The sequence below is a fragment of the Melanotaenia boesemani genome, chromosome 23 (genome assembly GCF_017639745.1).
Source record: "Melanotaenia boesemani isolate fMelBoe1 chromosome 23, fMelBoe1.pri, whole genome shotgun sequence".
Taxonomy (NCBI): Eukaryota; Metazoa; Chordata; class Actinopteri; order Atheriniformes; family Melanotaeniidae; genus Melanotaenia; species Melanotaenia boesemani.
In genome coordinates this window covers 11,333,408-11,360,493 of record NC_055704.1, presented here as the reverse complement: position 1 = coordinate 11,360,493, position 27,086 = coordinate 11,333,408, and the positions used below count along the sequence as shown (strand labels likewise).

Here is a 27,086-nt window from a genome sequence, read left to right as displayed (position 1 = left end):
GACTAAATTTGCAACTAAAACCTGTTTTTCAACAACACTGAGTCAGTTGTTTTAAAACCAGATTCGTCGATGTTTGCAGAACAATAACGTGGACTTTAAGCTGCAGTTACACAGTGACTCATTAAAATTCCCTTTATGTCCTGTTTGCTGCACTAACTTGGGCTCCAGCTAGTTTCTAATTTTGATAGAATGACTTTACTGTTAAACTAAAAGCTGAACCCTAAAACATCCTTTTTCTTGTACAATGTTTCAAACTACCAACACGGCATGTTTTAGCTAATAACTGCTTGTGTAAAATGCACAATATAGATGGATCTTTTGTCTATGCGGCCACCAATCTCAGTGTGAACTACAGGTATTACAGCATTATCCAGATGAAGATTTCGCCCGCTCTGTAGGTTGCTAACACATCTGGCTTGCATCATAACCAAACTGAGCTGATTATGGCACCGTTTGCAAATGCAGAATGAGTGGCTAAGATTGTCCAGTGCAGCTTTTGTCACTTTTTATTCACCGTTTTTAGCCTCCTCCTGGCTTTAGCTAGTTCAAGCTCATTTTTAACCAATATATAGATACCGGCATGAATGCTTACAGCATCACTTTTTGGCTATTGCAGCAAGTTGAATAGTTTTAATTTAAAGAATCAGGTGTGATGCTTTAATAAATTAACACGGGACAGCCTGGCAGAGCAAAACCATGTCAACTCTGAGATAGCTCAAATTCAATCTAACTATAGTTAGTGAAGGAGAAATTAATGTCAGCTACACAGTTCTATGCTTACAAATCAGGGTCAAGATTAAACTTGAACTTTTCTGTACACATCATCCTGTTTAGCTTTTGTTTTTGCTAATAACCTGCTTGAGAAACTGATCAGTTACCTTTGATAAGAGCCAATCTATAATAAACCTCAATTATCCTTTAAGATATGAAAAAAATCTCAAAGAATATGGAATTTGGATCTTGTAAAAACTTGTTGTCTATTTACGCTTTTAGAGAAAACTTGGTCATTTCCTGTCTGGACCACAGGCCAGAAGTAAAACCCCTTTTTAAATGAAAGCTAAAATATAGAGTCAAATGTGTTCATCTAAAGAAAACATATTTAAAAGAGCAAGACAAAATGTTTTCAGCACATCTGAGTTGATATGTGTCAATTTGGAAAGTAACCCCCTAAATCAGGGGTGCCCAAGTCCTGAATCAAATGAATGGGTCATTACCAGCCTCTGCAGAGCTGAAGGACATGCAGAAAAAGGAATTCAGCCATTTAATTCAAATGTGTTGGAGAAGGGATGCATGGAAAAGTCGCAGGATAGTAGATCTCGAGGACCGGACTTGGGCACAGAAGCCCTAAATTATTGTATTCCTTTGAAGCCATTTGCCACAAGCAGCATCTTTACAGGTTGCCTAACTAAATATGGTAAGTGCCCATGTGTCTCTGCAGCTACACTTCAAATCACCAGGATGCTGTGAAGTATCCTGAAGTTCATCCGTCTAAAGTCATTTCTGAGGCAACATTACCTGCCTGGCTCCTCCTTCAAATGTACGTAGAATAAAACTTACTACATGCAAACCTTTTCAGGCACTTAGGAGTAACAAATGATAAAATTACCTAAAATTACAAGAGAATCTATATCAAATACCTATAAAAACTGCAGCAAACACATCAGTGATTGACTGAGTGGATTATATATTTGCTTGTATTCCTGTACCAAACAGAAATAATTTAAACAAAGTTATAAGCGTAAATTTGGCAGCTCATCTGTTTTGTATGTTGTATTTCTATCTGATAAAGTCTTGTGTGACTGTAGGGATGTGAGTCAGGAGTGTAAGGCCATTGTGGAGATTCTTTAGTTAGTTTTGGTTTGTTTTGGTTTTGATCCCGTCGCCGGTCCCGTTTCCCTCCTCACAGGTGGGTGTCCTCCTCGACTGGGATGTCGTCTTTCATCAGGTTGTCGATGGGGACGATCCAGCTGTCGTTGAACTCACCGTTCAGCGCCATCTTCTTTTCCTGCATCTCCGGCTGCACCTCCATCACCTCCAGAGTAGGGTTGTCATGGTAACCATTCTCCACTGTGTTTAGCTCTTCTGTCAGGTGTTGCTGTGTAGATGAAAAGGGAATTTTTTATTTTTATAAAACAAGCTCCAACTTGGGTACTAAAACTTTGATCAATCTTTCCAAAAAAAGACATTTAAAAGTTTTTCTGATACTTATGTCCATAATGGGTGAACAATTTTTATTTCAGAAGGTGGGATGTTTTATAAAAAGACATCTGTAATTAGTTTATTAATTTGGCCCTATGTTGGGAACTGAGGGAAAATGAGGGAAGTTTTCAGTAGATGATTTCAGCCACGTCATCATTTGACTTTCCTCTTCATGTTCCTCCATAGTCAGTAGGAAACGTATCTGGGCTGCAGGTTTCATGCATATTAATGGTTTAAAGGAGCAGTGTATAAAAAAAATTCAATGGTCAGTGACATTGACAGGAATATATGTAAGGGATAATGCCCGACAAGGTGTCCATTATTATTATTATTAATGGACAACGCGGAGGCGTGACAGTCCGATGCGAAGGTTTACTAGGGGTTTTAACTCCCCAGTTGGGTTGTCACCCTCTTCTTTTTTGTATAGAAATTATTGCTTTTTTGCCTTACCAACACCCCCCCGCCACATAAGGTAATCAAGACAGAAAGACAGGTGATGACCTATGTGAAATTAAATGCAACATTGCCGTTGATCGGGACATTTCATAAAGATACTGGCATGTCCATAGTGGTGTTTGAACGACGGAGATTTAACGTTTGTGGACCCTGACCACTGCTGGTTGGGACGTTGTGGGACGACAAAATGTTGCTCCATTCTCATCTCTACTGGACTGAGGGAGTCCAATAAGCCTGCACCTGCTTTCACAGCAATGTGCGTCACAGACACGATCTGGCCTGTCTGCAGCCCGGCGTCTGAGTTTCTGTTGCCCCGGTTACTAACTACTATTTAGTCAGCGCAATAACTTACAACAATAAGTCTAATTGACCGGAACTTCTTTCATAGGTGTCCATTATCACTTTTTAATGAACACCCTCCAGCCAATCAGAATTGAGTATTCAACCAGACCATGGTATAAATCATGATATGCTATGTTTTCATTTGTAACTCAATGATTAACATTTAACTTAAAGCACCGCTTGGAATAAGTAATGCCTTAAAAGTTGCATGGACGAAGAGACATGTACACAATTTTAAAGTAGTAGTTACCTGTAATGCAGTCATTGCTGCACCTGAATCAAATGGATGCACCCACAGTAGAAAAACAGTTTATATCTGGAAGAATTTTGGCCACTGTGACCACCGTCTTTGCTATACTCATCTTCACCACTAGATGACAGTAATTTGTACACAGTGTGCGTTTAAATTTGAATGTATGCAAATTTCTTCATGTAATCTCTAAATTTCAGCTACATTATTAAGGCAGTGTCTTATTTTTAAATATTCTCTTCTCTCCATGCCCACTTTCATCTCAAAGATGACATTGTGCCTAATAACTTATTGCATCAGCTTATCAGCTGAAGTCTATATTGTACTGCCAGTTTGCATACAGTAGTGCTAGTTTTTATTCAATGCAGTGCTAGTGACAAGATTAACAAAGGGTTCCACATGAGCTAACCAGCACTGAGACAATATTACAGGTTTTAATACTTTATAATGTCTCATTTTAAAATAGAATTCCACATAAAGCTTTTCTAAACTAACTAGATTCTCTCCTCCATTACTATCCCTTTTGAACAAAAAGATTTAAGATTTTCTTTCTTGATTTTCCTTTTTTGTTTTTTTTTTTTTTTGTTTTATCCATTTTAAATAACCTTAAGATTTTTTATATGTAGTAACTTGAATTTAATTGACTTGATTTTCTGGTTTTCATTGCTAAGACCTTAGTTGTGCATGTGTTACACCTACAGACACTGATGTGTTGAGAAACTTGCTGCATTTATTTATGTTCCTCGTGAACACACAGTATAACAGTACAGAACACTTTACTGTCTCTCAGTTCCTTTTTCTCTTTGCTGCTAACCGGTATGATCAACTTTTTATCTTCCGCTGCACCTGCTCAATAAAAAAACCTGCTGAAAACTCAACCAACTCCAACCATAAAGCTGCCATATACTGTATATATACAGGCCTAGAAACAATCCTCAAATATTAACATTCCTCAAAGGAACATATTTGCAATTGCACATTAATCCTTTAAAATTAATTCCCACCTCACTGATAATTAATTGTGGGTCTCCAATGTAAATTATACTGAAACAAAAATTTGACATTAGTTGTTTTTGACTTCTCAAACTTCTTCTCAAAACTTTTGCCTACCTGGTTCTCATTGTATGGCTTGCGGTGGTGGGAGGCACAGACAGCAAGGATGATGATCATGAAGAGCAAGGCTCCACAGGAGGCCAGGATGGCTATTAGGGTTTTGTTATCTGTTGGTTCCTTCACATAGACAAAACAAGACAATAACTCTCAGTCCTGAAGCACAAACCTTAGAACAATGTCCAAAACTTTAATCGTCCTCACCTTGGTTATTTCTTCAAAATACTGGGCAGCAAGATTGGTCTTCACTGTTAAATAAATTAGAATAAATTTGTAGTTACATCACAGACATGTCAATGTTGAAATGGTGGAGGCTGCGTTATATCGTTACCGTTTATCATCACAGTCTCAAACTGTATTTTGTCGTTTTGCTTTCGGTACGTCAGGGTGCAGTTTCCAATCTGCCAGTTTGGCATCAGCCGCTTGCACAGTTCCACCAAGTGTCTGTCTTTCTGCGACTGAAGGCAAAATGACACATCTTTCAGTATTTTTACTCAAAACAATTTGTTTTTACAAGCCTCCGCTCTATTCCCAAAGGGAGGACGGAGAGGTCAGAGGTGACAGGTGAGGTTATTTCTTCCTGTGCTGTGATGTGCGGTTTATTTTTAGTGTAGTATGAAAGAGCACAGCAGTGCAGGCAGTGAGTATATAAAATAGGTGTGGGAACAAAGGAAGCCAGTGAAAGGCAGGAAAAGATTCTACTAAGACAGTTTTTCCACCCTGTGATCGGAATCCCTGATTGTTTTATTATTTAATTCTCATTATAACAGGCTTCTTTGCTTCCTGTCTTGCTGGAAAGTCTGAAAAGATCCACCAGAGCTTCCTCCACTGGTGGGAACTGTCATTTTAAGACTTTACGATCCAAGTTTATTATCAGTTTTTAGTAGTTTACAATACGCAAAAGTGTAGTTCCATTATGCTTTTTTTAAAAATATTCTCAAGTAGCCAATGTGTTTTTTCTTTTTCTTTTTTTTTTAAAGAGAACTGAACAATAGTTTTAACATCTTTCTAAAGAACTGGGTTACTGTCGGTTCAGTTCTTATACTTCACCATTGTAGCTGGTTGAGCCACGTAACACTAACTTATAAAAAAAAGGCACCTAACTCATGAGAGAAACATGATTGAGAACTGATTTTAAATTGTTTCCAGTAGCAGTTTACATGCAATTACTTTCCAGTTTCTCTAGTTGCTTTTACAAAAATGACAAAGGTAAAAGAGGGTGACAGATACCTGAAGAGTTAATAATTAAAAGAGAGCAGAAGGAGTTGTTTTTGGTCTTAAAAATAACTATCTACAGTCGATGAACAATATCTAAAAGAGACGTCCTTAAAAAAAAATAGAAAAAAATACTAACGCTGGTGATAAATCCTCAGAGCCTGGACCTCAACATTATTAAAGCAGTATAGGACCTTGATAGAGAGCAAAAAGAAGCCAACATCCAAAGAAAAGCTTTGGAAAGTCCTACAAGAAGCCTGGAGAACTATTCCTAAAGACTAATAAAAGAAATTACAAGTAAGTTTGTCAAAGAGGGTTGTTAGTGTGAGAAAGAAGAAAAGAGCTCATGCCATACTTTCAAGCTTGTTTGAATTGTGCAATACTGTAGTTGTATTAGCATGTTTCAGTAGGTTGCTGCATCTGTTTCCTATTTTTATGGCTATGAATAAAGAAATAAGAGGCTGGAAGAAGACTTTTTGCGCTGTGAGGGCAGTAACACCTTATGACTGACATTCAAATACCCGATGGGTGTGCCTAGTTTCCCTCCATTCAATTGCAACATCCCGTTTCAAAGCCCTAGGATTCAGTATAATAATCTTTAAAAAAAAAAAAAAAAAACATCTGCCCCCCTTCAGACGTTGTTTTGCTCTTGTTCTCACTGAGCGATGTTGCTAGTATAAAAATACTCTCATCAGCCCTACCCCTACCAAGAGTCACTGTAGAAAGGGGCAAAAACAGAGACTAGAGGAGCGTTAGAGCTAACTCTGTTTATTGTTGCTTGTTTATTGCCTTAATTGTGTGTGTAAATGGAAAGCATGTACAGGATAAACATTTAAATATAACACTCATAATAAAGGTAAATCATACCTCTTCTCCGTTGTTTAAAGAATACTGCAAAAGAAAAAAAAAGTGTCAAAAATTTTTCTTTCACTGTTTCTGCAAAATAAGGCAAGCAAATATTTCAGCTTTACCCACCCCCCTCCGTTAGAGTATTGCTTACAGAAAAATAGTTTTGCTGAGCTGGTGTGTTGATGATGATGGCAGTGGTGGCTGGTGGGCGAGTGGTTCCAGCTTTAGCATCTGAAAGCTCTTTGTCGTCATTTGGAATTTTATTTGGATCAATCGGTGGTTGATTGGTGGTCGATCCTCCAACGGCTCTGCTGGGTGTGGTGATCACTGGGGTCACAGATAGCCTTGTGTCCTGAGATGCTGTTGACCCGTGAGCTGTTGTGGGAACTGTCACCATGACACCTTTAATCAAGAACAACATGATAACTAATAAAGAACTACCCTCAGATTATGATCAACAACTCCTCTCACTGAAACAGTCATGTAGTTAATTTGTTCATGACTTAAATAAAATTCATAATGTTGTGTAAATTACTGCCCTCTAGAGGTGAAAATGCAGAAATACGACTTGTATAATTGTTTTCTTAGTGGGGTAGAGATCAGTGCGTCCTTTAAAAAGCAACAAAATCCTCATAAAGAAGTAGTAGAGGCAATTGGATGACACAACAGCTTGCATTGCCACGGACTGTCTCCCCTACAGCTGTGATTTGACTGGTTGCCATGGCAACAAGTAAGCACAGCATATTAGGACAAATTTACTCCCTTCTAGGTTGGGCTTAGCCTAAAACTTTTTTGTTTACAGTTAGAAATTAAATCTACTTGGTCAGCATTAGAAATCACATTGTTTGAAAACATATTAATCCATAGCAACAAATTACTAATGCATGGAAACAAGACGATTAAGACCTTGTGCTAATTAAGCATCGAAAGTGATAATGAAACTGTGGCTCCAAGATAATGGCTGAGCTTTCTCATAGCTACAACATGCATGTTTCGTGTATGAGTTTGATTTGGGATGAATTCAAATGACATCCTGTAATAGTTTGTGATTAAGAAAGGTGTCATAATTATTAAGAGGCATTTATTTTGGGTGCTTAACGCACACAGTTTGAAACAAATCGGATAAATTTGTAATCAGTGGTCACAGAATAACATATTTTCTTTCGATGCCACTGCACAGAATCAATAATTGAGGACCAAAGTATATCTTGTTTACGACTCCACCGGTAATTCGTGGGTGGCATTTTTACAAATCACCCAAAATGGCGCTCATGACCACTAGAAGTCATATTTGTCAAACATAATGTAAACCATTTTGGCCTGCAGGACCAAACACCGCATGGGGACATATTTAGGATGTGTTTAGGTGAAGGAATGTCTACTTTGGATACAGATCCAACTGTGCCAATTGGCTTCTCATGGACCATTGTTTCACTTGTTTACATATATGGTTGTAGGATATTCAACCATTATCAAAGTATTGCAAGAACATAATTTAATTAAACTAAAGAAAATTAAGTAGGGTATTGTCACGCCCTCACCTGGTCTGGCTAAACCTGTCCTGCCATTCTCCTGCAATCACTCCCCTGATCATCCACACCTGTCCCTGATCCTCTCACTCTGCCCCAGTCACTCCAGTTCTACACTACAGCCAATCTCCCCAGATCAGTCACACCTGTCTCCCATTTACTCACCAGTCCTTATATTCCCCAGCACCACACTCACTACCTGTCGGACCTTGATGCTCTTACCCTCATGGAGCCGTCTCCTCTCCTGTTAAGTATGATGATTCCTGTTTATTCCAAGTTCCAATAAAGTTATGTTAACTGTCTTTTGTCTCCGTGAGGTCCATGCATAACAGGTATACTCAACTAAAATTCTAGACATTAGAATACTGACCAGTTTACATTTCATTTAATGCAGCTAAAACTGAGTAACAATTCCAGCTCCCTACTAAGTACTTCTTGGCCATAGATCTGTATACTTTGTATTTTCCAATATTAATAATATATCAATTTGAAGGCTATCAGGGCTGCATGGTGGTGTGGCGTTTGCATGTTCTCCCCGTGTATGCGTTGGTGCTCTCCGGGTACTCTGGCTTCCGCCCACCGTCCAAAGACATGCATGTTAGGTTAATTGATTACTCTAAATTCTCCCTTAGAGTGAGTGTGAATGGTTGTTTGTTCCCTATGTGTTGGCCCTGCGATGGACTGGTGACCAGTCCAGGGTGTACCCTGCCTCTCACCTGTTATTGCTGGGATAGGCTCCAGCTTACCCGCGACCCTTTATGGACTAAGCGGTACAGAGAATGAATAATATATCAAGTAGTGGGGAGACTCTCAGAAGCCATTTAAGCTGTATACATAAGTCAATTGAGACAGAATAGGAACCCATGCATTCAAAGCACAGTGCAATTAGCCATTTTGCCTCTGCAAATGAAGTCCCCCCACTTTGCTTGCAGTTAATTTGGTGTGAACAAAAGCTTGGTGCACCAAGATGCTGGGATTCCAGCAGAACCAGTATAGTGTTTGTCTGAATGCACTTTAAGAGTGTCAACCCAGCATTAGCTTGTCATTTTACTGATGGGTTCATTGAGGAATGCCTCTGAAATGTTGTATCTGCAATTCCCATGTTGGAACCAAAAGCATTTTCTCACAAACATTACCGTTCCTGCTTCAGTCTGAGCAGGAACCCTCAAGAACAACTCTTTATACTGTAAAATAGTTTGAAAAGTGTGGTGTCAAAATTTATAATGAAACCACTGCCATTCAGTTCACATCAGTTATGACTGTTACTTTTATGTTGCAAAACATGAAATAAAGTAGACAAAAACAGGCTTTACCTTTATTGCTCTCCCCTTGGCTTGCCACTGGAGAGGTGTAGATGAGACTCCTTGATGTTTGCTCTGTTGACTGTGAGGGTTCTGGAGTAATTGTGCTCTTTACTGCATTCCTTCCTGTCTGGTTAGCAGTCACTTCAGTGATTTGACTGGTTGCAGGGGCAATATGTGTCTGTACTGTGGTACTTGCGTTGCTCACTGGGGGGGGTTTGCTAGCGGTTGTTATAGCTTTGATTGTGTTGCTGGGTGTGATAGTGGTAAGAGCAGTGGTAGAAGGCACTGGAGGGTTATTTGTTGCAGGTATCGTAGGTGATGTGACAGTGGAATTAGCGTCTGCATTAGTTCGCTCAACTGGCTTCTGTGACTGTGTGGTTTTGTCAGTTACAGTAGCTGGTGCCACAGTTGAACCTCCTATTTCATTGCTTGTACTGTTAATTTTTGTACCACCTGTCACTGCAGTTGAAGCATCGGTAGTTTCGTTGTAGGGAACTGTATTATTAGTTGTACTGTCGCTGGAGTAGATGCTGGAAAATTGGGTGTCTAAGGATAAAAAGAGAAAAACATTATCAATATATTGCTAAGAGGGTAACGTGAGAATAAATCCATAAGACTGTCTTATTCAACTAAATATACAAGAACAAGCTTTTTATTATATGCTAACATAAAATACTACCTATTTGGAAACACTTATTTTCATATCTAGCAGCCAACGAAGAACATAAGCACTCAAGTAGACGTGTTAAGTTATATTTTAAATTTTGCAAACAAAACTGTTTGAAAACTTCCTTTGTATACGCTACCAAGTTAACCAAGTGCTACCATTGTATGTCTATTATTTGGCACTATGTAGTATACTTTGTTTTTATTGTTTTATGCTGACATTTCCACAGCTTCAACAGCACATTTGTTGATACACATTTGTTGAACTCCAATTCCAAAAAGGCCAGGAAACTGTATAAAACATGAATAAAAATGAAAAATGATAAACCAATATTTCATTCACAGAAGGACATAGAAATATTTCAAATGTTGATATTGATCAATTTTGTACTTCATTGAAATCATTACCATTGTATTGTATCGCCTCTTCTTTTATAAACAGTCTATATGGGGACTGAAGAGACCAGCTGCTGGACATTTGGGAAAGCAATGTTTTTCCGTTTTTGTCTGGCACAGGTTTCTAGCTCCTTAAATTGGCTTTTGAGTGTTTTGTTATATTTAGCATTTGATGTGCCAAATGTTTTTTTTTTTTTTTTTTTTTTTAAATCTGGATTACAGGTCAATCCAGCACCTGGACTCTTTTTCTACAAAGCCATGTTGTTTTAACTAAAGCAGTATGTTGTTCAGTATTGTATTGCAGAAATGTGCAAGACTTTTCCTGAAAAAGATGACATCTGAATGGGAGCATTTGTTGCTCTAATACACCTTTTAGTATAGATGGAGTCTTTCCAGATGTGGAAATTGCAAGCTCCAAAAGCACTAATGCAACCCCATACCATCAGAGATAAAGCCTTTTTATCTAAGCACTGATAACAAGCTGGATGGTTCCTGTTCGCTTTAATCCCGAAGACCTAGCCAATAATTTGCCACAGTCTCTTTGGCCCAGAGAAGTCCGCTCTGTTTCTGGATCATGTTCATACTTGGCCTCTTCTTCGCATTATAAAGCTTTAACCTGCATTTGTGGATGGCAGAGCAAACTGTGCTTACATACGATTTGTGCATCCTTGTCTGTGCATGCAATGCTGTCTGAGGGTCTGAGGATACAGGCATCCAAGTGACTTTTAGTTGTGTCCTGTGCACACAGAGATTTCTCCAGATTCTCTGAATCTTTTGATGATTTAATGTACAGTAGATGATGAAAGACTACACAATGTTACACTGAAGAACATTATTCTGAAATAGCTCCACCATTTGTTGATGTTACTCCTGAGAGACTCTGCCTCTCCAAGGTGCCCTTTTGTTATAAAATCATGTAATTGTGTTGTCAGTAGTAAATGTCTCAGTTTCAGCACTTCACATATTGGTTTGAGATTTGTAGAACACTGCATTCAGTTTCTTTTTACATTTTACACAACATCCTAAGCTTTTCGATTGGGGTCGTAGTTCAGAGGGATTTCTTAAATCCGAACCGATGGAGCCTGTGCACCTGGATTTCCTGCTGTTTGGACATGTGTACACCAAAGCCCCAACTCTCCATCTTCTTCTGTTTTTCTATTTATAACAAGCAGGACAGGATGCGACACACAATATACTTGGAGGCACCACACCCGTGACCAAGGTCTGTTTTGAGTGCACCGTGAACAATCCTCGTCAAACTACATGGCCTGAAAACAATAGCCTTACCCCCTCCCACGTATAGCATATCCACACAAAACTTATGCATTTTCATGATACTGTGTGGTGACACATCACACACACACAGCCATCCTTAATCACATTCCTAATATGCCATGCCTCTGCATGATCAGTTCTCAAGTGTCTACTATTTCCTTGGATAACATGACTGATTTATCAGCGTGTATAATAACATTTCGGTCTATTCTTTCCCATCTATGAACTGTATATCTTACATATATATGTCATACATACTGCACATTTAGTCGTGGTTTTAGACTTGGAGGGATTTTCTGGCATTAAGAAAAAAACTAACTACTTTTTTTCAGACAATTCACAACATAAAATTCTCTTATCAGGCTGTCAAATTTATAATTTGCACTGCATGTGAAAGCATCATCGGCAGATAAGATTGCTGTTCTGGTCAAGTGGAGGCTGGTGGAGTCATGCCTGCACTTTCTCTGTTTAGCACAGACATCACTTATCAGCTACCAACCTGCTGCCCCAACAACTTTACCAAGAGAGCAAGAGTGTCAACGTTCTTCACTCAGAAAAGCCTCTTTGATAAAGCAAAGTATCCATATACCTCCAGCATTTCTGAAGCCTTTTGACAACAGATGTAAACCCTTATGTAGCCAGATATTCTTATGGCTGCTTTGTCCATCCAACTTGTACTATGGCTGCACTGATATCTGGACTGGTTTCTGTCAATTGGGTAGGTATTGATCAAAAAATGCAAAATATATCAAATTGGAAATGGAATATCGTGACAAGAAAATAACCGTCTTCCCCGGTTATTCGTGGATGTTGCAAGTCAGTAATCAGATCTTTAAACCTGTTTTTAATTAGTAAATGTCTCCAAATCTCTCAGGTTCTGTGTCCAGTTATTCACACACACCTCAAAGAATCTCATTCTCCAAGGTGTGCCGTCTTGTTTGGCATGACCTCCTCTGACCTGAGCTGTCACTGATGGATCTGTTTCGTAGCAGTCGACAACACCCGCAAATCCTGCTGTTATCAGCACTGAGGCTGTTTTTACCTCGCCCACGCATTCCTTACCATACAGCTTCCAGAAAACCAGACTAAAGATACACACACATGCTACCTGTTGTGTTTAATCCCCTCAGGGTACACCATGTTCTTATACTCACACTTTGGTAAACATCCTATCTCACTTAAAGGTGTTCTCACCAATATTTTGTTTAATAATGAATCTAATGTACAGCGTGAATAATTTCACTGGTACTGACAAACCCATGTGAAACTGTCTCATTTATAGACTCTTTCCATTGGTTGGCTGACACGTTTGAGCTTATATAACTCATTCTTTTGATTTTACGTCACTGCTTTACGTTTTTGGTTAATTCCTCAATCCTTAATAATCCTGCTTGTAGAGCTGCGGGCGACTGTTTTCCAGAAAGAAATAGTAAAAGAAGTAATGAAATCTCCCCTCATTGCCCACCTAAGGCTCAGAGCCCTGTATATGAATTAGATTCAACAAAACATTGAATAGGATAGATGTTTTTCTTTCTCATCCAATCCAATGATATTATAAAACTTTAACTGTCTAGGGATTTGAAATAGCCAAGCTTTAAAGAATTTATAAAATTAAAATGGATATGAACATGAATGCACAGTTAACTTTGGAAAGATGTGCATTTATGTTGATGGTAGTTCCAAAAGGTCAACATCAAAGATCAGTGTGACCATGTTTTAGAGTAAGTATTTTTTTTTTGAGTATCACAAGAGAGATGGGTGATGGAAAAGGATAAATAAAACTGGATGTGTGTTTTGTTGTTTTTTTTTTTTAACAGAGACTTAGGGTCGCATTTTGGAGATATTAAAACACCAAATAAGTTAAGTGGGGTGCCTGCATGCATATATGCCACTTAGCCACATTTTATAGAGGAAAACAGTCTCAATAGAACATAAGCAAGTAAAAATATTACTTCATTAATCTCCAAAAGAAAATCACATTTTACATAATGAATATTTTACTTAAATGAAATACATCTATGATAAATAAAAAAATAGTTATATAGTATGAAATTATGACAGCAAAGAATAAAAAGTACATAGCAGAGAATGAAACAATCATCTAATCCAAATACAAAACACCTACCAGCAGAATTGTCCAAGAAACACATGAAAACAGCCAATTTAGAAATTCACAAACTGAATTTCCAGTATAGGGTGTTATGCACATTTCAAAAGCAAAACCAGAGCCTCTGTGTGTAAATATTTCCTGTTTTGTGAAAAATTCTTGGCTAATTCTACAGCTCCCTGAACTCTCTGACCTCAGTCTGCTCTCCTTGTGTCTCATTCCTGCATCTTACAGCTGAGCGTGGACACTGTGGAGCTCCACTATATGCAGGCTGCAGAGGACGTGAGAAGCAGCTTGTTGTCCTTTCCCTGGCTCTTCTTCTCACCTCTTGGATTCAGAAACCGGAAACATCTCAGTTGATTAAGCGGTTTGTTTGACTTCTTACTTTGATCAACATCAGAGCTTTTGGGGCTGGAAGGAAAAATGTACTCACACGAATAACAAACTGTTCTGTTAAACGAAATTTTAATTTCTTTTCTTTTTTTTAACTTTTTATAAATTAGTCGTTTTTGTCCATCTGCTCATAGGGAAAAAGACTGAAATTGGTAGATTGATTTTTGTTCTAGGACATAAACATGTATTGCAGCATTTAATGCAGAAAAAACACTCCTGATGACGTAAATACAACATAAATATCAGCTCTTCCGTCGTTTGTCCCAAAGCAATCAGAGATGTAAAACACATTACTTCCTGGGCAAAAAAGTTTTCCCTGAGAACAGACACAGACTTTACAATGTGTTTTTCATTCATACACAAACTCATTCCCCACTTCTTACACCACACATGGAGTACTGAACACCAATGGACAAATCAGGGATACTGTGGGTTTCAGTGTGTTATCAAACTGTCGAACATCTAACTGATTGTAGACCAACTTATCTGACCTATCACAGTTTAAAGGCAAGAAAATCTGTGTTTTCCTGTTTTAAAAAAAAGGCAGATAATTGTCACGGGCCAGGCATTAACCTTCCTATAACGGTCTTTTTTTGGGCTGTATAATGTAAGAGAAGTGGGAGTGGGAGGGGGGTGTTGGTGACACATTAAGTTGGACTAATCACCCCTTACAGAGCAGAGTTCACAGCATTAATATGGAACGGACCATTTCACTTGCACTAAAGGTACAACACACCCTCAGATGTGCCTGTCTGAGGAAACCTAATCTACCTTTGAAGTTGGTCTTTAAGGGAACCTGTGAAGTGTGATGGAGTTTAGAATTAATCTACTGACACTAAATGAAGCTCTGGAGGGGGTCAGACTCAGTCTTCCGGCTCTGCCTGCATGGATCCCACCGTCTCAGGCGTCAGCTTATTCGTGTTGGTTCTGAGAGTCACAAACCAATAAAAGAAGCAAAAGATAGAAGCAGATTTATTTGCCTTCCTTTCCTGTGACTGTCATGCTGAGAAACAAGGTCCCACAAAGATTGTAACATGGAGAAGGAAAGAAAAAAGGTGAGGCTCATGGTTTTCAGTTTTCTATTTCCTGTTTTATTTTGTGCAATAATGTCTTGTCTGGTTTTTGGCATTTGCCTTCCTGCCCTCCTGTAATCAGCATCTGTCTCGCCCTAATGTGCTCCACCTGTGTCTCATTGTCTTCTTATGCCTTCACTTTCCTCATGTGTCCTGTGTTCCAGCATTTTCTCTCCTGTTGCTGCTGGTGCTATGAACCTGCATGTAGTGATGGTTGATTAAGGATTTGCTTAAATTTTGAAACTTCACTCAAAAAATTATTAATTACTCGAGGCATCAATGACATAATGCTGTCACTTTCTATTTCTCAAGGTTGCATGACAACTTGGACAACTTCCAGAACAGCCAGAAAGATGGACCATCCTGACCTGGACTCTGTAGCTGTGTCCCAATTCAGGGTCTGCACACTTCGGAGTGCGCTTAATGTTTGTGAAATGGGACAGCCTACCTAGCCAGGGAGAATTTCTTATAGCAGCAACGTAGGACGCCGAATCACTGAAACTTTGAAATTACTGTTTGCATATCACAGGACATTTTAGTGAACATTAACACCGACCGAGTAATAATGTTTAAAAAAAAAAAAAAAACTGAGGCTCTGTTGGTTTCCAGCCGGTAGACTCTTCATTAACCCCTTAAAAATCTACGTATATCAAATATTACATAATTTTAATACTATTGTTTAACTTGGTTTTGTCACGTTTCTACTAAGCTGTACTTAAAAGAAAAACAAAAACCTCTTCGGAGTACTCTTCGTTGCTCCTTCACCACCGTCTTTTGCGCAATGAATTCTGGGAGAAAAGAGGCCTCCTTTGAGGTCAAACGAAGAGCTGATTTGTAGGGTGGATTTGGAGGCTCCTTCGAATTGGGACACCGCTTGGCGCACCGTGATGACGTGTGCAGCCGTCAAATCTGCACTTCCATGTGTGCAAATTATGACACAGCTGTGTATAAATGTCTATTCCTTACAGTGTATGTATCATCTAACAAAATTGTTATTTTTTTATCAGTTATCACATAACTACAAATAAGATTAACAGAATATGTTACAATTGTCTGTTTTAACTTCATTGTTCATCTTGTTAAACAGCAGCACTATAGGTTTCCAACCTTAAAACTCTGCCTCTTACTCGTTTTGCTGGCACACTGACATTCATTATGCACCTTCCTGGAGCCATTGTTGCCCTGCAGCATCCCAGGGTTCAGAAACCAGATTTCACAAATTTGTGTTCCAGCCTGAAGCATCATGTGACAGATGTGCTTTGCTTGATGGCACCCCATCACACGGCAGCAACTGGATATCAACACAGTGGCTGTTTTAGATGTGCTGCATGGTTGATTAGTCAAAGAAACACAAGAGGACATTATTGGAGAAGGTGAGGACAAAAAAGGAGAGAAAGTGACAGAGCAAGATATAAGACAAGAGTCAATGCTGAAATGACTTTTACTGGATGGAAAGAGTTCAGAAAAGGAGATAGGATGCAAGATGGATGCCAAAAGTATTGCTGCTTTAAATCATGTAACTGTGTCCTTCAAGTTTCTGTGGAGTGTAACTATAGTCAAGGTTATATATTTTTTATTATCGACTTTTGCTCAAGTCCTGCAGTAATCCAGTGATATCTGTTGTAAGACTGCTGGAATTTTTTTCAGAAAAAGAAATTAAGAACGCATCATCAAACTTATAAATGAAATTTATGACCATAGATGTGTGATTGTGTTAGTTATCCAGCTTGACTGTAACCCTGGATTGATGTGCATCTGAGCATGAATATAAACTGTGTGCCAAATGAAGAGTAAATAAATAAATGTGAGCTGCCACATTGCACTGTTGGGACAAAGCTGCCCCGTTAGCTTGGTGTCAGTCCACACAAAGGCCTCTCTGGTCCCACGTGCGGCCATGCAAGGATGCGCCACCCCCTCAATGCAGACCCCGCTAGTAGCTGGGGCCTTCTTAAGGGTTCAGCTGCCCCCATTCCTGTTCTATAGAGAGAGGTATTTCAGCTCTCTGTGGTGGGCTGCTGGGGGTGGAGGGGTGGGTGGGGAAAGGAAGGGCGTCTTTGCTTTACAATCTGCTTCAGTGAAGGGAGGTGAGGAGCTGTGAATGTAAAAACACTTAGCTGGAATAAAAGCAAGGCAAGTAAAAGGGAGGAGAGAGGGGAATGGGGGGTAGAAAGTGAAGAGGGGTTTGAGATGCTGTAAATCTAACGGTCACATGGAAATGACTGACCTCACACACACTAAGACATTATCTACAAAAAAAACACACTCCTTGTCCTTGGAAACCAGCCTGGTATGTATGTTTAAACACGCTTTAAGCCACCCTGATGATAAAAGTTCAACATCAACCCCAATCCCTCACCCAACACATCACTTTGTAGATATATGTAAGTAAAGATAAATCAGGCAAGATGTTCTCTAAATTAAAAGTGCGTTTTATCAGCTATTCGTTTTAGGACATAAATCTACATAAGTGAGTGAAACCTGCTCTTATAAAAATGAGGTAACATTTCAAGCAACTACTTGTCTTTGAGATATTATGCATTTAACACACCACTCCATAACTAAAATGAAATGGGCTACAGTCAGTTTATGGTTTTATTTGCTGCTAAGTAAACTGAGGGGAAACCTGGATGATTTAGTTGATAATAAGGAAGAGTGCTGACTTTCTGCATACGATACATCACAATTCTAGACTCATTCCATCGCTCATTTCTTAAGTTTAGTACAACATTGAAGGTATACTTTCTTTCACTAAGAGTTTTTGTCAGCAATATTAAAATAAGCTGTCCTGAAGTAGCTAACTATTTAACTATTGTTCACCTAAGTCAGTTACTTCCTAATGGACAAGTAATGTAACTCAATAGAATACTGTTAGCTTAGCAATGTAACTCAATAGAATACTGTTAGCTTAGCAATGCAACTCAATAGAATACTGTTAGCTTAGCAATGCAACTCAATAGAATACTGTTAGCTTAGCAATGTAACTCAATAGAATACTGTTAGCTTAGCAATGCAACTCAATAGAATACTGTTAGCTTAGCAATGCAACTCAATAGAATACTGTTAGCTTAGCAATGCAACTCAATAGAATACTGTTAGCTTAGCAATGTAACTCAATAGAATACTGTTAGCTTAGCAGTGTAACTCAATAGAATACTGTTAGCTTAGCAATGCAACCAACCCACAACGACAAAGTTTACTTAATCGTGTAAATACTTTCAAATACTGCATAATAGTTTTAGCTGTTAGTAGTTAACAGAGGCCCATGATGCCAGTGAGATGTTACTCCAAGAACAAAACCCTGTTTCCTAAAAATGTTTCTACAATATGCACACAGAATGCAGTGATTTAAAAATCTCATAAAACTAGAAAATGGCATTAATCAGTGTTTTGTTTATAAGAGAACATATGAAGTAAGTCAAACAAATGATTTTACCATCTTATTAAAAAGAGTTATAAAATGGAAGGTCAGCAACATTATTTGGATTTTAAAAGGGGCACTTTATGGAGGCAGAGTCTCAGATATTAAGATGGACAGAAGTTCAGCATTTACAAACTGTGGAGCAATTTCAGAATGACGTCCCTAAACATAAAATTGCAAAAACTTTAATATTTTATACATGACGATAGCGTTATTATAGTATTAGTATTGGATGCCGTCAGACCTTCAGGCAGCACTGCATTAGAAATTATCAACATGCAAGTTTTTGTACTGGAAATCGCTGCATGGGTTCAGGAAGAACTTCCAGAAATCACTGTCAGTTAAAACAGCTCTCTGGGCTCACTCACAATGCAGGTCAAAGCTCTATCATGCAAAGAAGAGGCCGCATGCAAACATGAGCCAGAAATGCTGCTGAGTTCTCTGGTCTAAATCTATTTTAAAATGGACTGAGGAAAAGTGGTTAGAAAAATCCAAATTTCCAAATGAAATCCTATTTGAAAATGATATTGGCTGAGTACTGTGTACTAAAGAGAAGAGGGACCATCCAGTTGTTATCAGCTATCAGTTCACAAGCCTGCATTTATCAGGGAATGTGGGCATATTTACCTGGCAGCATCTGTAAAGGTTCTATCAATGCTGAAAAAAAGGTGTCTGTTTTACAGCCTGGATGGGTTTTAAGTTCCCATCGAGATGGTGTCTTTTTAAGGGAAGACCTTGCATATTTCAGCAATACAATGCTAAATCACATAGAATTTCAACTGTAACCCTGTGGCTTTATAATGGAGAGTCCAGATGGTGGACTGACCCAACTGAAAACATTTGGCACATCATAAAACACAAAATATGATAAAGAAGAGCCAGGACTGTTTAGTAGCAAGATTCCTTTAAATGGCCAGAATAGGACAACATTCCTCTCCCAAATATCCAAAAAACCTAATCTACTCAGTTTCAGTATGTTTACAGAAAGTTGTTAAAAGAAAAGGGTATGCTGCACAGTGTTAATCATCACTCTATCCCAATTTTTGAAGATTTTATTAAATGTAACTACCACGAAATTCAAGTTGAGCTAATATTTTTCATAAATTTACATTTTAAACATCTTCCCAACTTTAATCCTTAATATTTATTTTGTTACCTGTATTTACACAGGATGTCCAAAAATGGGTGGGAGACTATTTTCTATGAGGATTTTTGAACAATAATTCAAGTATCCTTATGTTGACTATCTGTGCACATATATGTTTGAAAGTAAGAATTATCAAAGTATCTGTTGCATTCAGCAAGCGGGCACACACACACACACACACACACACACACACACACACACACACAGCAGTTTAGTGTTTTTCCTGAAAACTGAGAAATGAGTGGGCAGACAGAAGGAAAAGATGAGGAGAGGCAAAGAACGAGGAGGAGGAGATGTGTGTATGTCCATGACGGTACCAGCAACAGGACTGATTAACACACACCTGGGTGGGGTTACATGGCATGCAGGAGGGAGTACAGGGTTACAACCTTTTATATACAGTCTATGGTTACAACAGAGGTGAAAGCTTGATATATAAGGAGTGATAGGACTACCACAAAAAACAAAAAGGATGTAAAAGAATAAGGGAAAAAAAGAGAAAACATATAGACAAATAGATAAAACAAAAAGAAATATTTTTTATAAATTTTCATTTATTTATTTTTACATAATTTCATTCTTTTATTTTATGTTTTTCTATTCTTTTTCTTTTTATTTTTTTATACCCCCCCCCCCCCCTTTTTTTTTAAATACTTACCCTATTAATATTTTTATATACTTTTCCCTATTTATTTCCTTATTTTTTTTCTCTATTTCCTCGCATCCAAGCTGTCAATCATCTGCTTTGGGGCGGGGTTTCTTGTCCACATATAGAAGTCAACCACTGCACAAATGGCGACAGCTCACTATGCTCTGAGCCAACGAGATTCCGCACAAGAAGACAGAACGTTTATTTATTTAAATCTATTTGTCTACTGTTAATTTTTCCTGAAACTATTTTAGGTGAAAAGTAAGCAATTTATTTGCTCAAGAGTCATTCACATTTGACTTATAACCCCTCGTTTAAGACTTTGGTCTGAATGTTGTAAGACACTCTCTATTGCACTTCCAGTTTGTAACATTACTTAGCTGATTATTGCATGTAGTCATGAACACACAGCCATTTTGATCTGGTGTGTGCATCTTGTTTATGTAAGCTGCAGTAAAATGAATACTCCCTGACTGAAACCTAATTACTTTTTTGTAGTTAGATTACACAGCTATGAAAGTTGTTTTAATATTCAGCTTGTTCAGATACAGCACCCTTCCACCTCCCAGGTTATGTGTGCTGCTGGTGATGTTAAAGATGGTACAGCTACTGAAGATTACAATGAGAACCCTATGTTACTATAAAGGAGCCACAGTATGAAATCTTCATGGCTTCTCTGGCTTAAAATACTGGGTTAGGCTCCAGCTGCCCTCCGACCCTTCGTTGGACAAAGCGGTATAGATAATTAGATAGATGTATTTTTGACACAATTAACGTCTTAATTCTTAATAATGAACTGTAGTTAAACTGGAGTTAAACAGTTTTATAGTCTAAACACAAGCAGTCAAAACAGTAAAGCTGCAACATGCTTGATACCACAAAAGCTGGATCCACTTCAAAATGCTTTAGAAATCATTCATACTCAACAGCAGCCTGTGTCTAAAATAAAATAATGAAAATGGGGGGGGACTCAAGGCTGTCTCTTGCCACCACACCCTTGTTGGAAGCCAGGATGTTGATAAAGTCTTTTTTTCCCCTCTTCTATTGTTTCTCCTTTCTCTTCCATGCTCAGGCCAGTGCAAGCACTTGTGTGCCAGACAGTTTCTCCCCCGACCGCTTATGTTCAGACGAGCCAGGAACCCCAACTGCCTGTTATCTTGTAGGAAATGGACAAGCTGTGAACCAGCAGGCAAATAAGAAAGACTGTGTGTGTGTAGGGGTTAGGAAGTCCTGGAGGGTACTGATAAGTGATGACACTGCCTTCTTCCTAAACTCCAGGCTGAATCTGATTTATTTAAAGCAGTGACAACACCGTTGTCAGTTAGTGTCTTTGATTTAAGGAGGTTGTTTTAACCTTTGTAAATCAGAGACTGTCAAACATTAGATGTCTCATTTAATAAAGTATTTTCAGTTTGCATGGAGAAAAAGAGTGGAGTAACCATCCTTACATACACCAAGTAAACAAACAAAATCAAATACCATAATTCTGTTATATTTTGTGGATTTGTTTTCATCTCTACATAAAAAAAAGAAAAGTGTAATCCTGTACAGAATTCTGCAAAAAGAATCCTGTACAATCTACTTTATATTCATTTATTTAGCAGAAGCTTTGATCCAAATAAACTTAAAAGTAAAAAAAAACAACAAAAAAAAACCAACTTTTAAGCTTTAGTGCAGTCAGAAACCCTGGTCTATTGCTTGATTACTGAAACGATAAAAAGTCAGGCAAGTACATAAGTTCAAGTAAGAAGTGTGTTAGGGGAAGAGGTGTTCTCCGAACAGATGAGACTTTTAAAGGTTGAGAGGAATGTTCCTACTCTGATAGCAAACCTGACTGAGGCCAAGTTGTATGTATAGCTGTATGAAGACCCTGCAGTCTTTGGAGTACAATGGTGGAGTGGTGTGTCCTTTTTCTGCTAGAGGATCAATGCTCTACTTATATATCTGTTTTCCATTAGATCACATATGTCAAACTGGTCCAGCAAAGGGCCGTGTGGCTGCAGGTTTTTGTTCCAACCAAGCAGCAGCACACCAGATTTGACTGATTCAATCAACTGATCTCAGTCTTCAGACAGCTGATTGGTCAAACTGTGTGCTCTTGGCTGGCTGGAACAAAAACCTGCAGCCACACGGCCCTTTGCTGGACCAGTTTGACATGCCTGCATTAGATGGTTTTGGTAAAATGACAAAAGCCTATTTTATTTCTTTATAATCTTAGAGAAACAATCTGAGGGTTTCAATGTGTTTAATGATGGATCAACCCCTGCACTTCTTCCTTTTTCCAAATACAATCTAATGTTAAAGTTCTCATTAAAAAACACAACAACAACTCTTTAGATTTATATAAGATCTAAAAAAAAGAAAAAGAAAAAGAAAAGCTTCACATGTGATACCGCTGTTAAACAAACAGACACAGATGCATGTTTGCACAAAAACAGCACCAGCCTGTATTTTTAGAAGAAAAGTGCTGACTGCCTTTGGATAAAACTTCAGGGGCTGCGTCACCCATGTTTTTTCACACGCTCAAAAACCACCTACTACAGTGAGGAGAGAGCGGCAGGTGCATAATTAAAGAAAAACACTTTCTATGCCTTTCAACCAGGGAGGGAGGTCAGGGGTGCGCTTCATTATTCAGGCTGCTTCTGTCTCTGGGCAAGGCTCTCAGTTGGCTCTGTGTGAGAGCATCAATGTGCTTTTTGGAGGGATGGAAGAAGCGGGGGGGCTGCATTTGTGAGTCCTCAACTATGGGATGATGTGGGGTGGAGGAGGACATGTTTGAGCTCTGAATCCTAAAACTATTTGGCCTGATTATAGTGTCTTTCTTCAGGATTATATACAAAACCAGCAGGGTGAACACAAATGAGTTGCAGCACAGAGAGAAAGAAGATGGAAAGTTCAATGTTGTAAATAGATTTTTTACACAGTTTAAAACAATAAGAAGAAATAAAAAGATGAAAACAGGCCTCAGCATTCTTGGTGGGATTGCTGTCTAAACTTCCTTTTGCTCAGGATCTTTACACTTCTTTTTATGCATTTAAATTCACCAGCAAAATAGTTTGGAGTGAGGTTTGATTAGTGTTTCTGTATTTGTTTTGCATTTGGCTTTAAACTGCAATTTATCACTTTTATCAGCAGGGATTTCTTGCTGCTTCCTATGCAAAACAAATGTGATACAAACACATTGTGTGAACATCCTGTGCTGCCTGTAATCTGAATTAATATTCTTTTTTTTTCCTTTAGTATAAACTCAAAGTAAAAGTCACTGGAAAAGAACATTTTCAGTAAATTTAATTTTAGTTTGAACTTGAATTTAGATAAAAGGCGTGAAACTGCTGTAGAGAAATTGACATCATACATACATGATAACATGAAAATGAAGTTCTGATGCAGCCTTTTAAAAGTATTACTTGATGTTATGTTTTATTCTAAAAGGTAACAAATATTCAGGGCAGTTAACACCAACAAAGTGGTGCGATTCACATGCAGTGAAAGTTTATTTACTTAATAATCTATTTCTAGTTTTATCAGTTTGTACTTTACATTTACAAACCTGTTTGAGCTTTACATCTCAGTTCTGCATGACAAGAAATCATAAAGAGGGATTTAACTTTTTAAAGTTGAGATTGAGAAGAGATGCTGCCAGATGGTGAACTGTGTACTAAAACTTCTCCAGTTTTGTTCTGCTTTACTTATCAGAACTGACCTTTGCAGAGACAATCTTCACATATTGTATTATAATTTGATAGATGTTTAGAGCTACAGATGCATCATTCCAAAGGGATATTCATAATCATCCTAAAAGTGTTTATTTTTTTAGGCAGCCTGATTTTTTTTTTCATTTGTGCTATATGCCATCTTCAATTATTCTTCACCAGCAACTTATATACTGACATTTACACTTCTTAATGAATCTCACAAGCGGTCTGTTTACTATGACACTAAAATGATTTAATTAGACTTTGTAGTTGCAGAGGTTTACTCATTCCATTATGAGTATGCATCATGGGTTTTTCTTAACATTAATAATGTTTGTATGAGTTTAGTTTAATAAGAAATTGTCTATAAAAAAGTCCCATCTGAAAAAATAGCTCAAATAAATCTGTGACATCCTGAGATGTGTGCACACTTGTTGCTGCATCTCATATCTTTTACTTTTAACACCGCTGCATCTCAGAACTGATGTGACAAAGATCTCCACACACACCCTTTTCAGACAATTCTCCTCAACCTGGCAGGTCAATGCTGCTTCTCATCCCAGATGTTTGACATGAAAAAGTACTCACTTAGTAAAAGTAGCAGCCACGTGATCCTCAAAGTCGCTCTCATCCTGTTTCTGCTCGTTTTTCCTACCAGATGGATTTATCCTTCATGCAGCGCAGCACTACAGTCCCTCTCTCTGTGTTTGGAGATGTTTCAGTGATTTCACGCTTTCTCCTTGAATTTGAATCTAAGAATAAATAATCTCGCCCAGTGTATTGTTTTGTTTTTCTTCTTTTTTTTGTGACTGAAAGCAAAGAATGCTTTTGTTGGTCTTGCTCTTTCTTTCTTCCTCTCTCTGTGCGGAGTTGGGGATTTGGGGGAAGAGTGTTTCTGTGGTCTCCTTGGCTGCACCGTTGTTCCTCAGTCTTTCTCCCACAGCGGCTCCGTGCTGTATTGTGTTCGATCAGTCCTCGCTCTCCTGCAAAGTGTTCAGCTGTTTGCAGAGCACCAGCACTGCCCTGCCTCCCTTATCATGAGAAAGCAGGGGCAGACCTAGACCAGTCCAATCCCATAGCTCTAGACTCACTACTGCTGGGGCACTTTGAATAACAAAGGAAGGAGTGAGACAATCTCTTCCCCTAGTTTTGATTCATTTCTAAAATGGTCCATGACTCAAGGACGCAGGGTGAAGTCACATCAGGAATGATGGGGTTTGATCTCAGGAAAGGCTTGCTTTGATTCCCAGTCAGTGTCTTTAAGTCAACTTTATGTCCAGCTGCAGTTCAACAGTTTAAGACAAAAACAGGCTGAATGTGCTGCTGAGTGACAGCTTGGTTTTTGAAGTATTAGTTGTTACCCAAATTTCAGTCATAATAATCAACCCTAATCCTAATCCATGTTTGGTTATATCTTATTATTGTGTTGGGTTAGTCTTGATTTTTCCAGTTTTTACATGTTATTCTTCAGCATTTTTCTTCCTGTTTCCAGCTTTCATTCCAATTAGTTTTGATTCCTGTTGTCTCTAGTTTAGACTTGGTTTACTCTTCACACTGTCCAGTTTTTGAGTAGTTTTAGCTCTGTGGTTACTTGATTAAGCCCCTGCTCAGCCTCAATGTAATTTCATGACAAATTAAAAAAAAAAAAAAAAAACTGTTTTTGTTCATGACTGTGATGAGATGACATCAGTGTCACTCTTAACTAGAACCAACATGTAGCCCATGGTTAAAAACCCTGCACACAATTGTTTTAGTTACTTATTAAAGACAATTTTTGAGGAAAATGTCTGATGAAATGAGGAAACAGGACTGAGAATGAGCTGACTTGCTGTTAGATAAACCTGATCCATTAAGTCACTTTTATGTGTGAGTTGTGCTTTTTAGTGACTCATTGATAAATACATGTTTCTGTAAGGGAAAAGTAAACTGTGCCCACTCTTGCAGCCCTTAGTGCAGCACCCGCAGTGAGAGTTAGTGTATGCACCCTCTCATGTTCCCATGGTGTGCTGAGCCAATTATAATCCTACGATTATTAAAGGTGCTGTAGGTTGAACACAAATCAGTGTTAAAAGGGCATATGAGAGACATGTGAACAAATCCCTGAAAACCTTCACCTGAACATATGACAAACTGCTAACATCGTAAACAATTACTTAGTTTTTGCACTTATATAGTTTTTTCCCCCCCTAATTTTATGCATCAGAAAGAACCAGATGATCCAAACTAGATACTGGTTGATTGAGGGTTTACTTTCTTCTTACAGTGGCAGGCTGTAAGAAGAAAGTGACAGGCCATAGCTGTGATTGTCACTGTACTGTCTCTATTTGTGGCAGGAGATAAAAGTGATGAATATTCATTAGTTCTTTTTGCATCAGCCCACAATGAGTGTTTCATTTACTCTACAAACAGGCACATGGGTCCAGCTGGCGTTGAGTTTCACATTGCCTAATATTGGGCAGTTTGGCTTGAGTGCCACTCAGCAGGATTCACTGAGTTGACTCAGTTACTTGTAGCCACGACAACGGATATTCACAAATGCTCCAGGAATTACTTTCAGGTCACTTTTACCACGCCTCCATTCATCAGACTCCAAATCCCTTCTCTGAGCGATGGGGAATAAATGGATCTCCTCCAGGATCCTTCTCTAAACACTCAATACAACAGCTAATGTACACACGTCTGTTTTTTTAAGGAGATTTTGTGATCATCAAACTGCTGTTGTGTTTTAAGGATCTAATTCCAGCTCTGCTGGCTGTTGATGGGAAGTCTGGAGAAAAATAGAGGAGATAAGATCAGGGGCGTGGACGTTTTCATGGGTGTTTCCTGCTACTGGAACAGTTAGGAGTCATTATTAAAACACTTTGGAGACTGAGCTTCAAAGATGTGATCGTGAAATCAGGAGTCATGCTTGGATGATGGACCTGTTACGAGTTATACTCAGTGATCTCAAGATTACAGCGATTTTGTGTTTACATGTTTTTAAATAATTCATGCTAGGGTTGTAGGTGGATAC

At 38.4% G+C, this 27,086-nt stretch overlaps 1 protein-coding gene across 1 annotated transcript; it reads right to left on the bottom strand.

Moving 5' to 3' along the window:
• Positions 1-72: 72 nt before the first annotated feature.
• Positions 73-25,129, bottom strand: podxl (podocalyxin-like). Its single transcript, XM_041977040.1, has 8 exons — positions 24,662-25,129; positions 9,264-9,800; positions 6,573-6,823; positions 6,440-6,463; positions 4,689-4,815; positions 4,562-4,605; positions 4,358-4,477; positions 73-2,095 (listed from the first exon to the last, which is right to left on the bottom strand). The coding sequence occupies exons 1-8, from the start codon at positions 24,702-24,704 to the stop codon at positions 1,901-1,903; spliced, it is 1,341 nt and encodes a 446-aa protein (XP_041832974.1). The 5' UTR covers positions 24,705-25,129; the 3' UTR covers positions 73-1,900.
• Between the last annotated feature and the right edge of the window lie 1,957 nt (positions 25,130-27,086).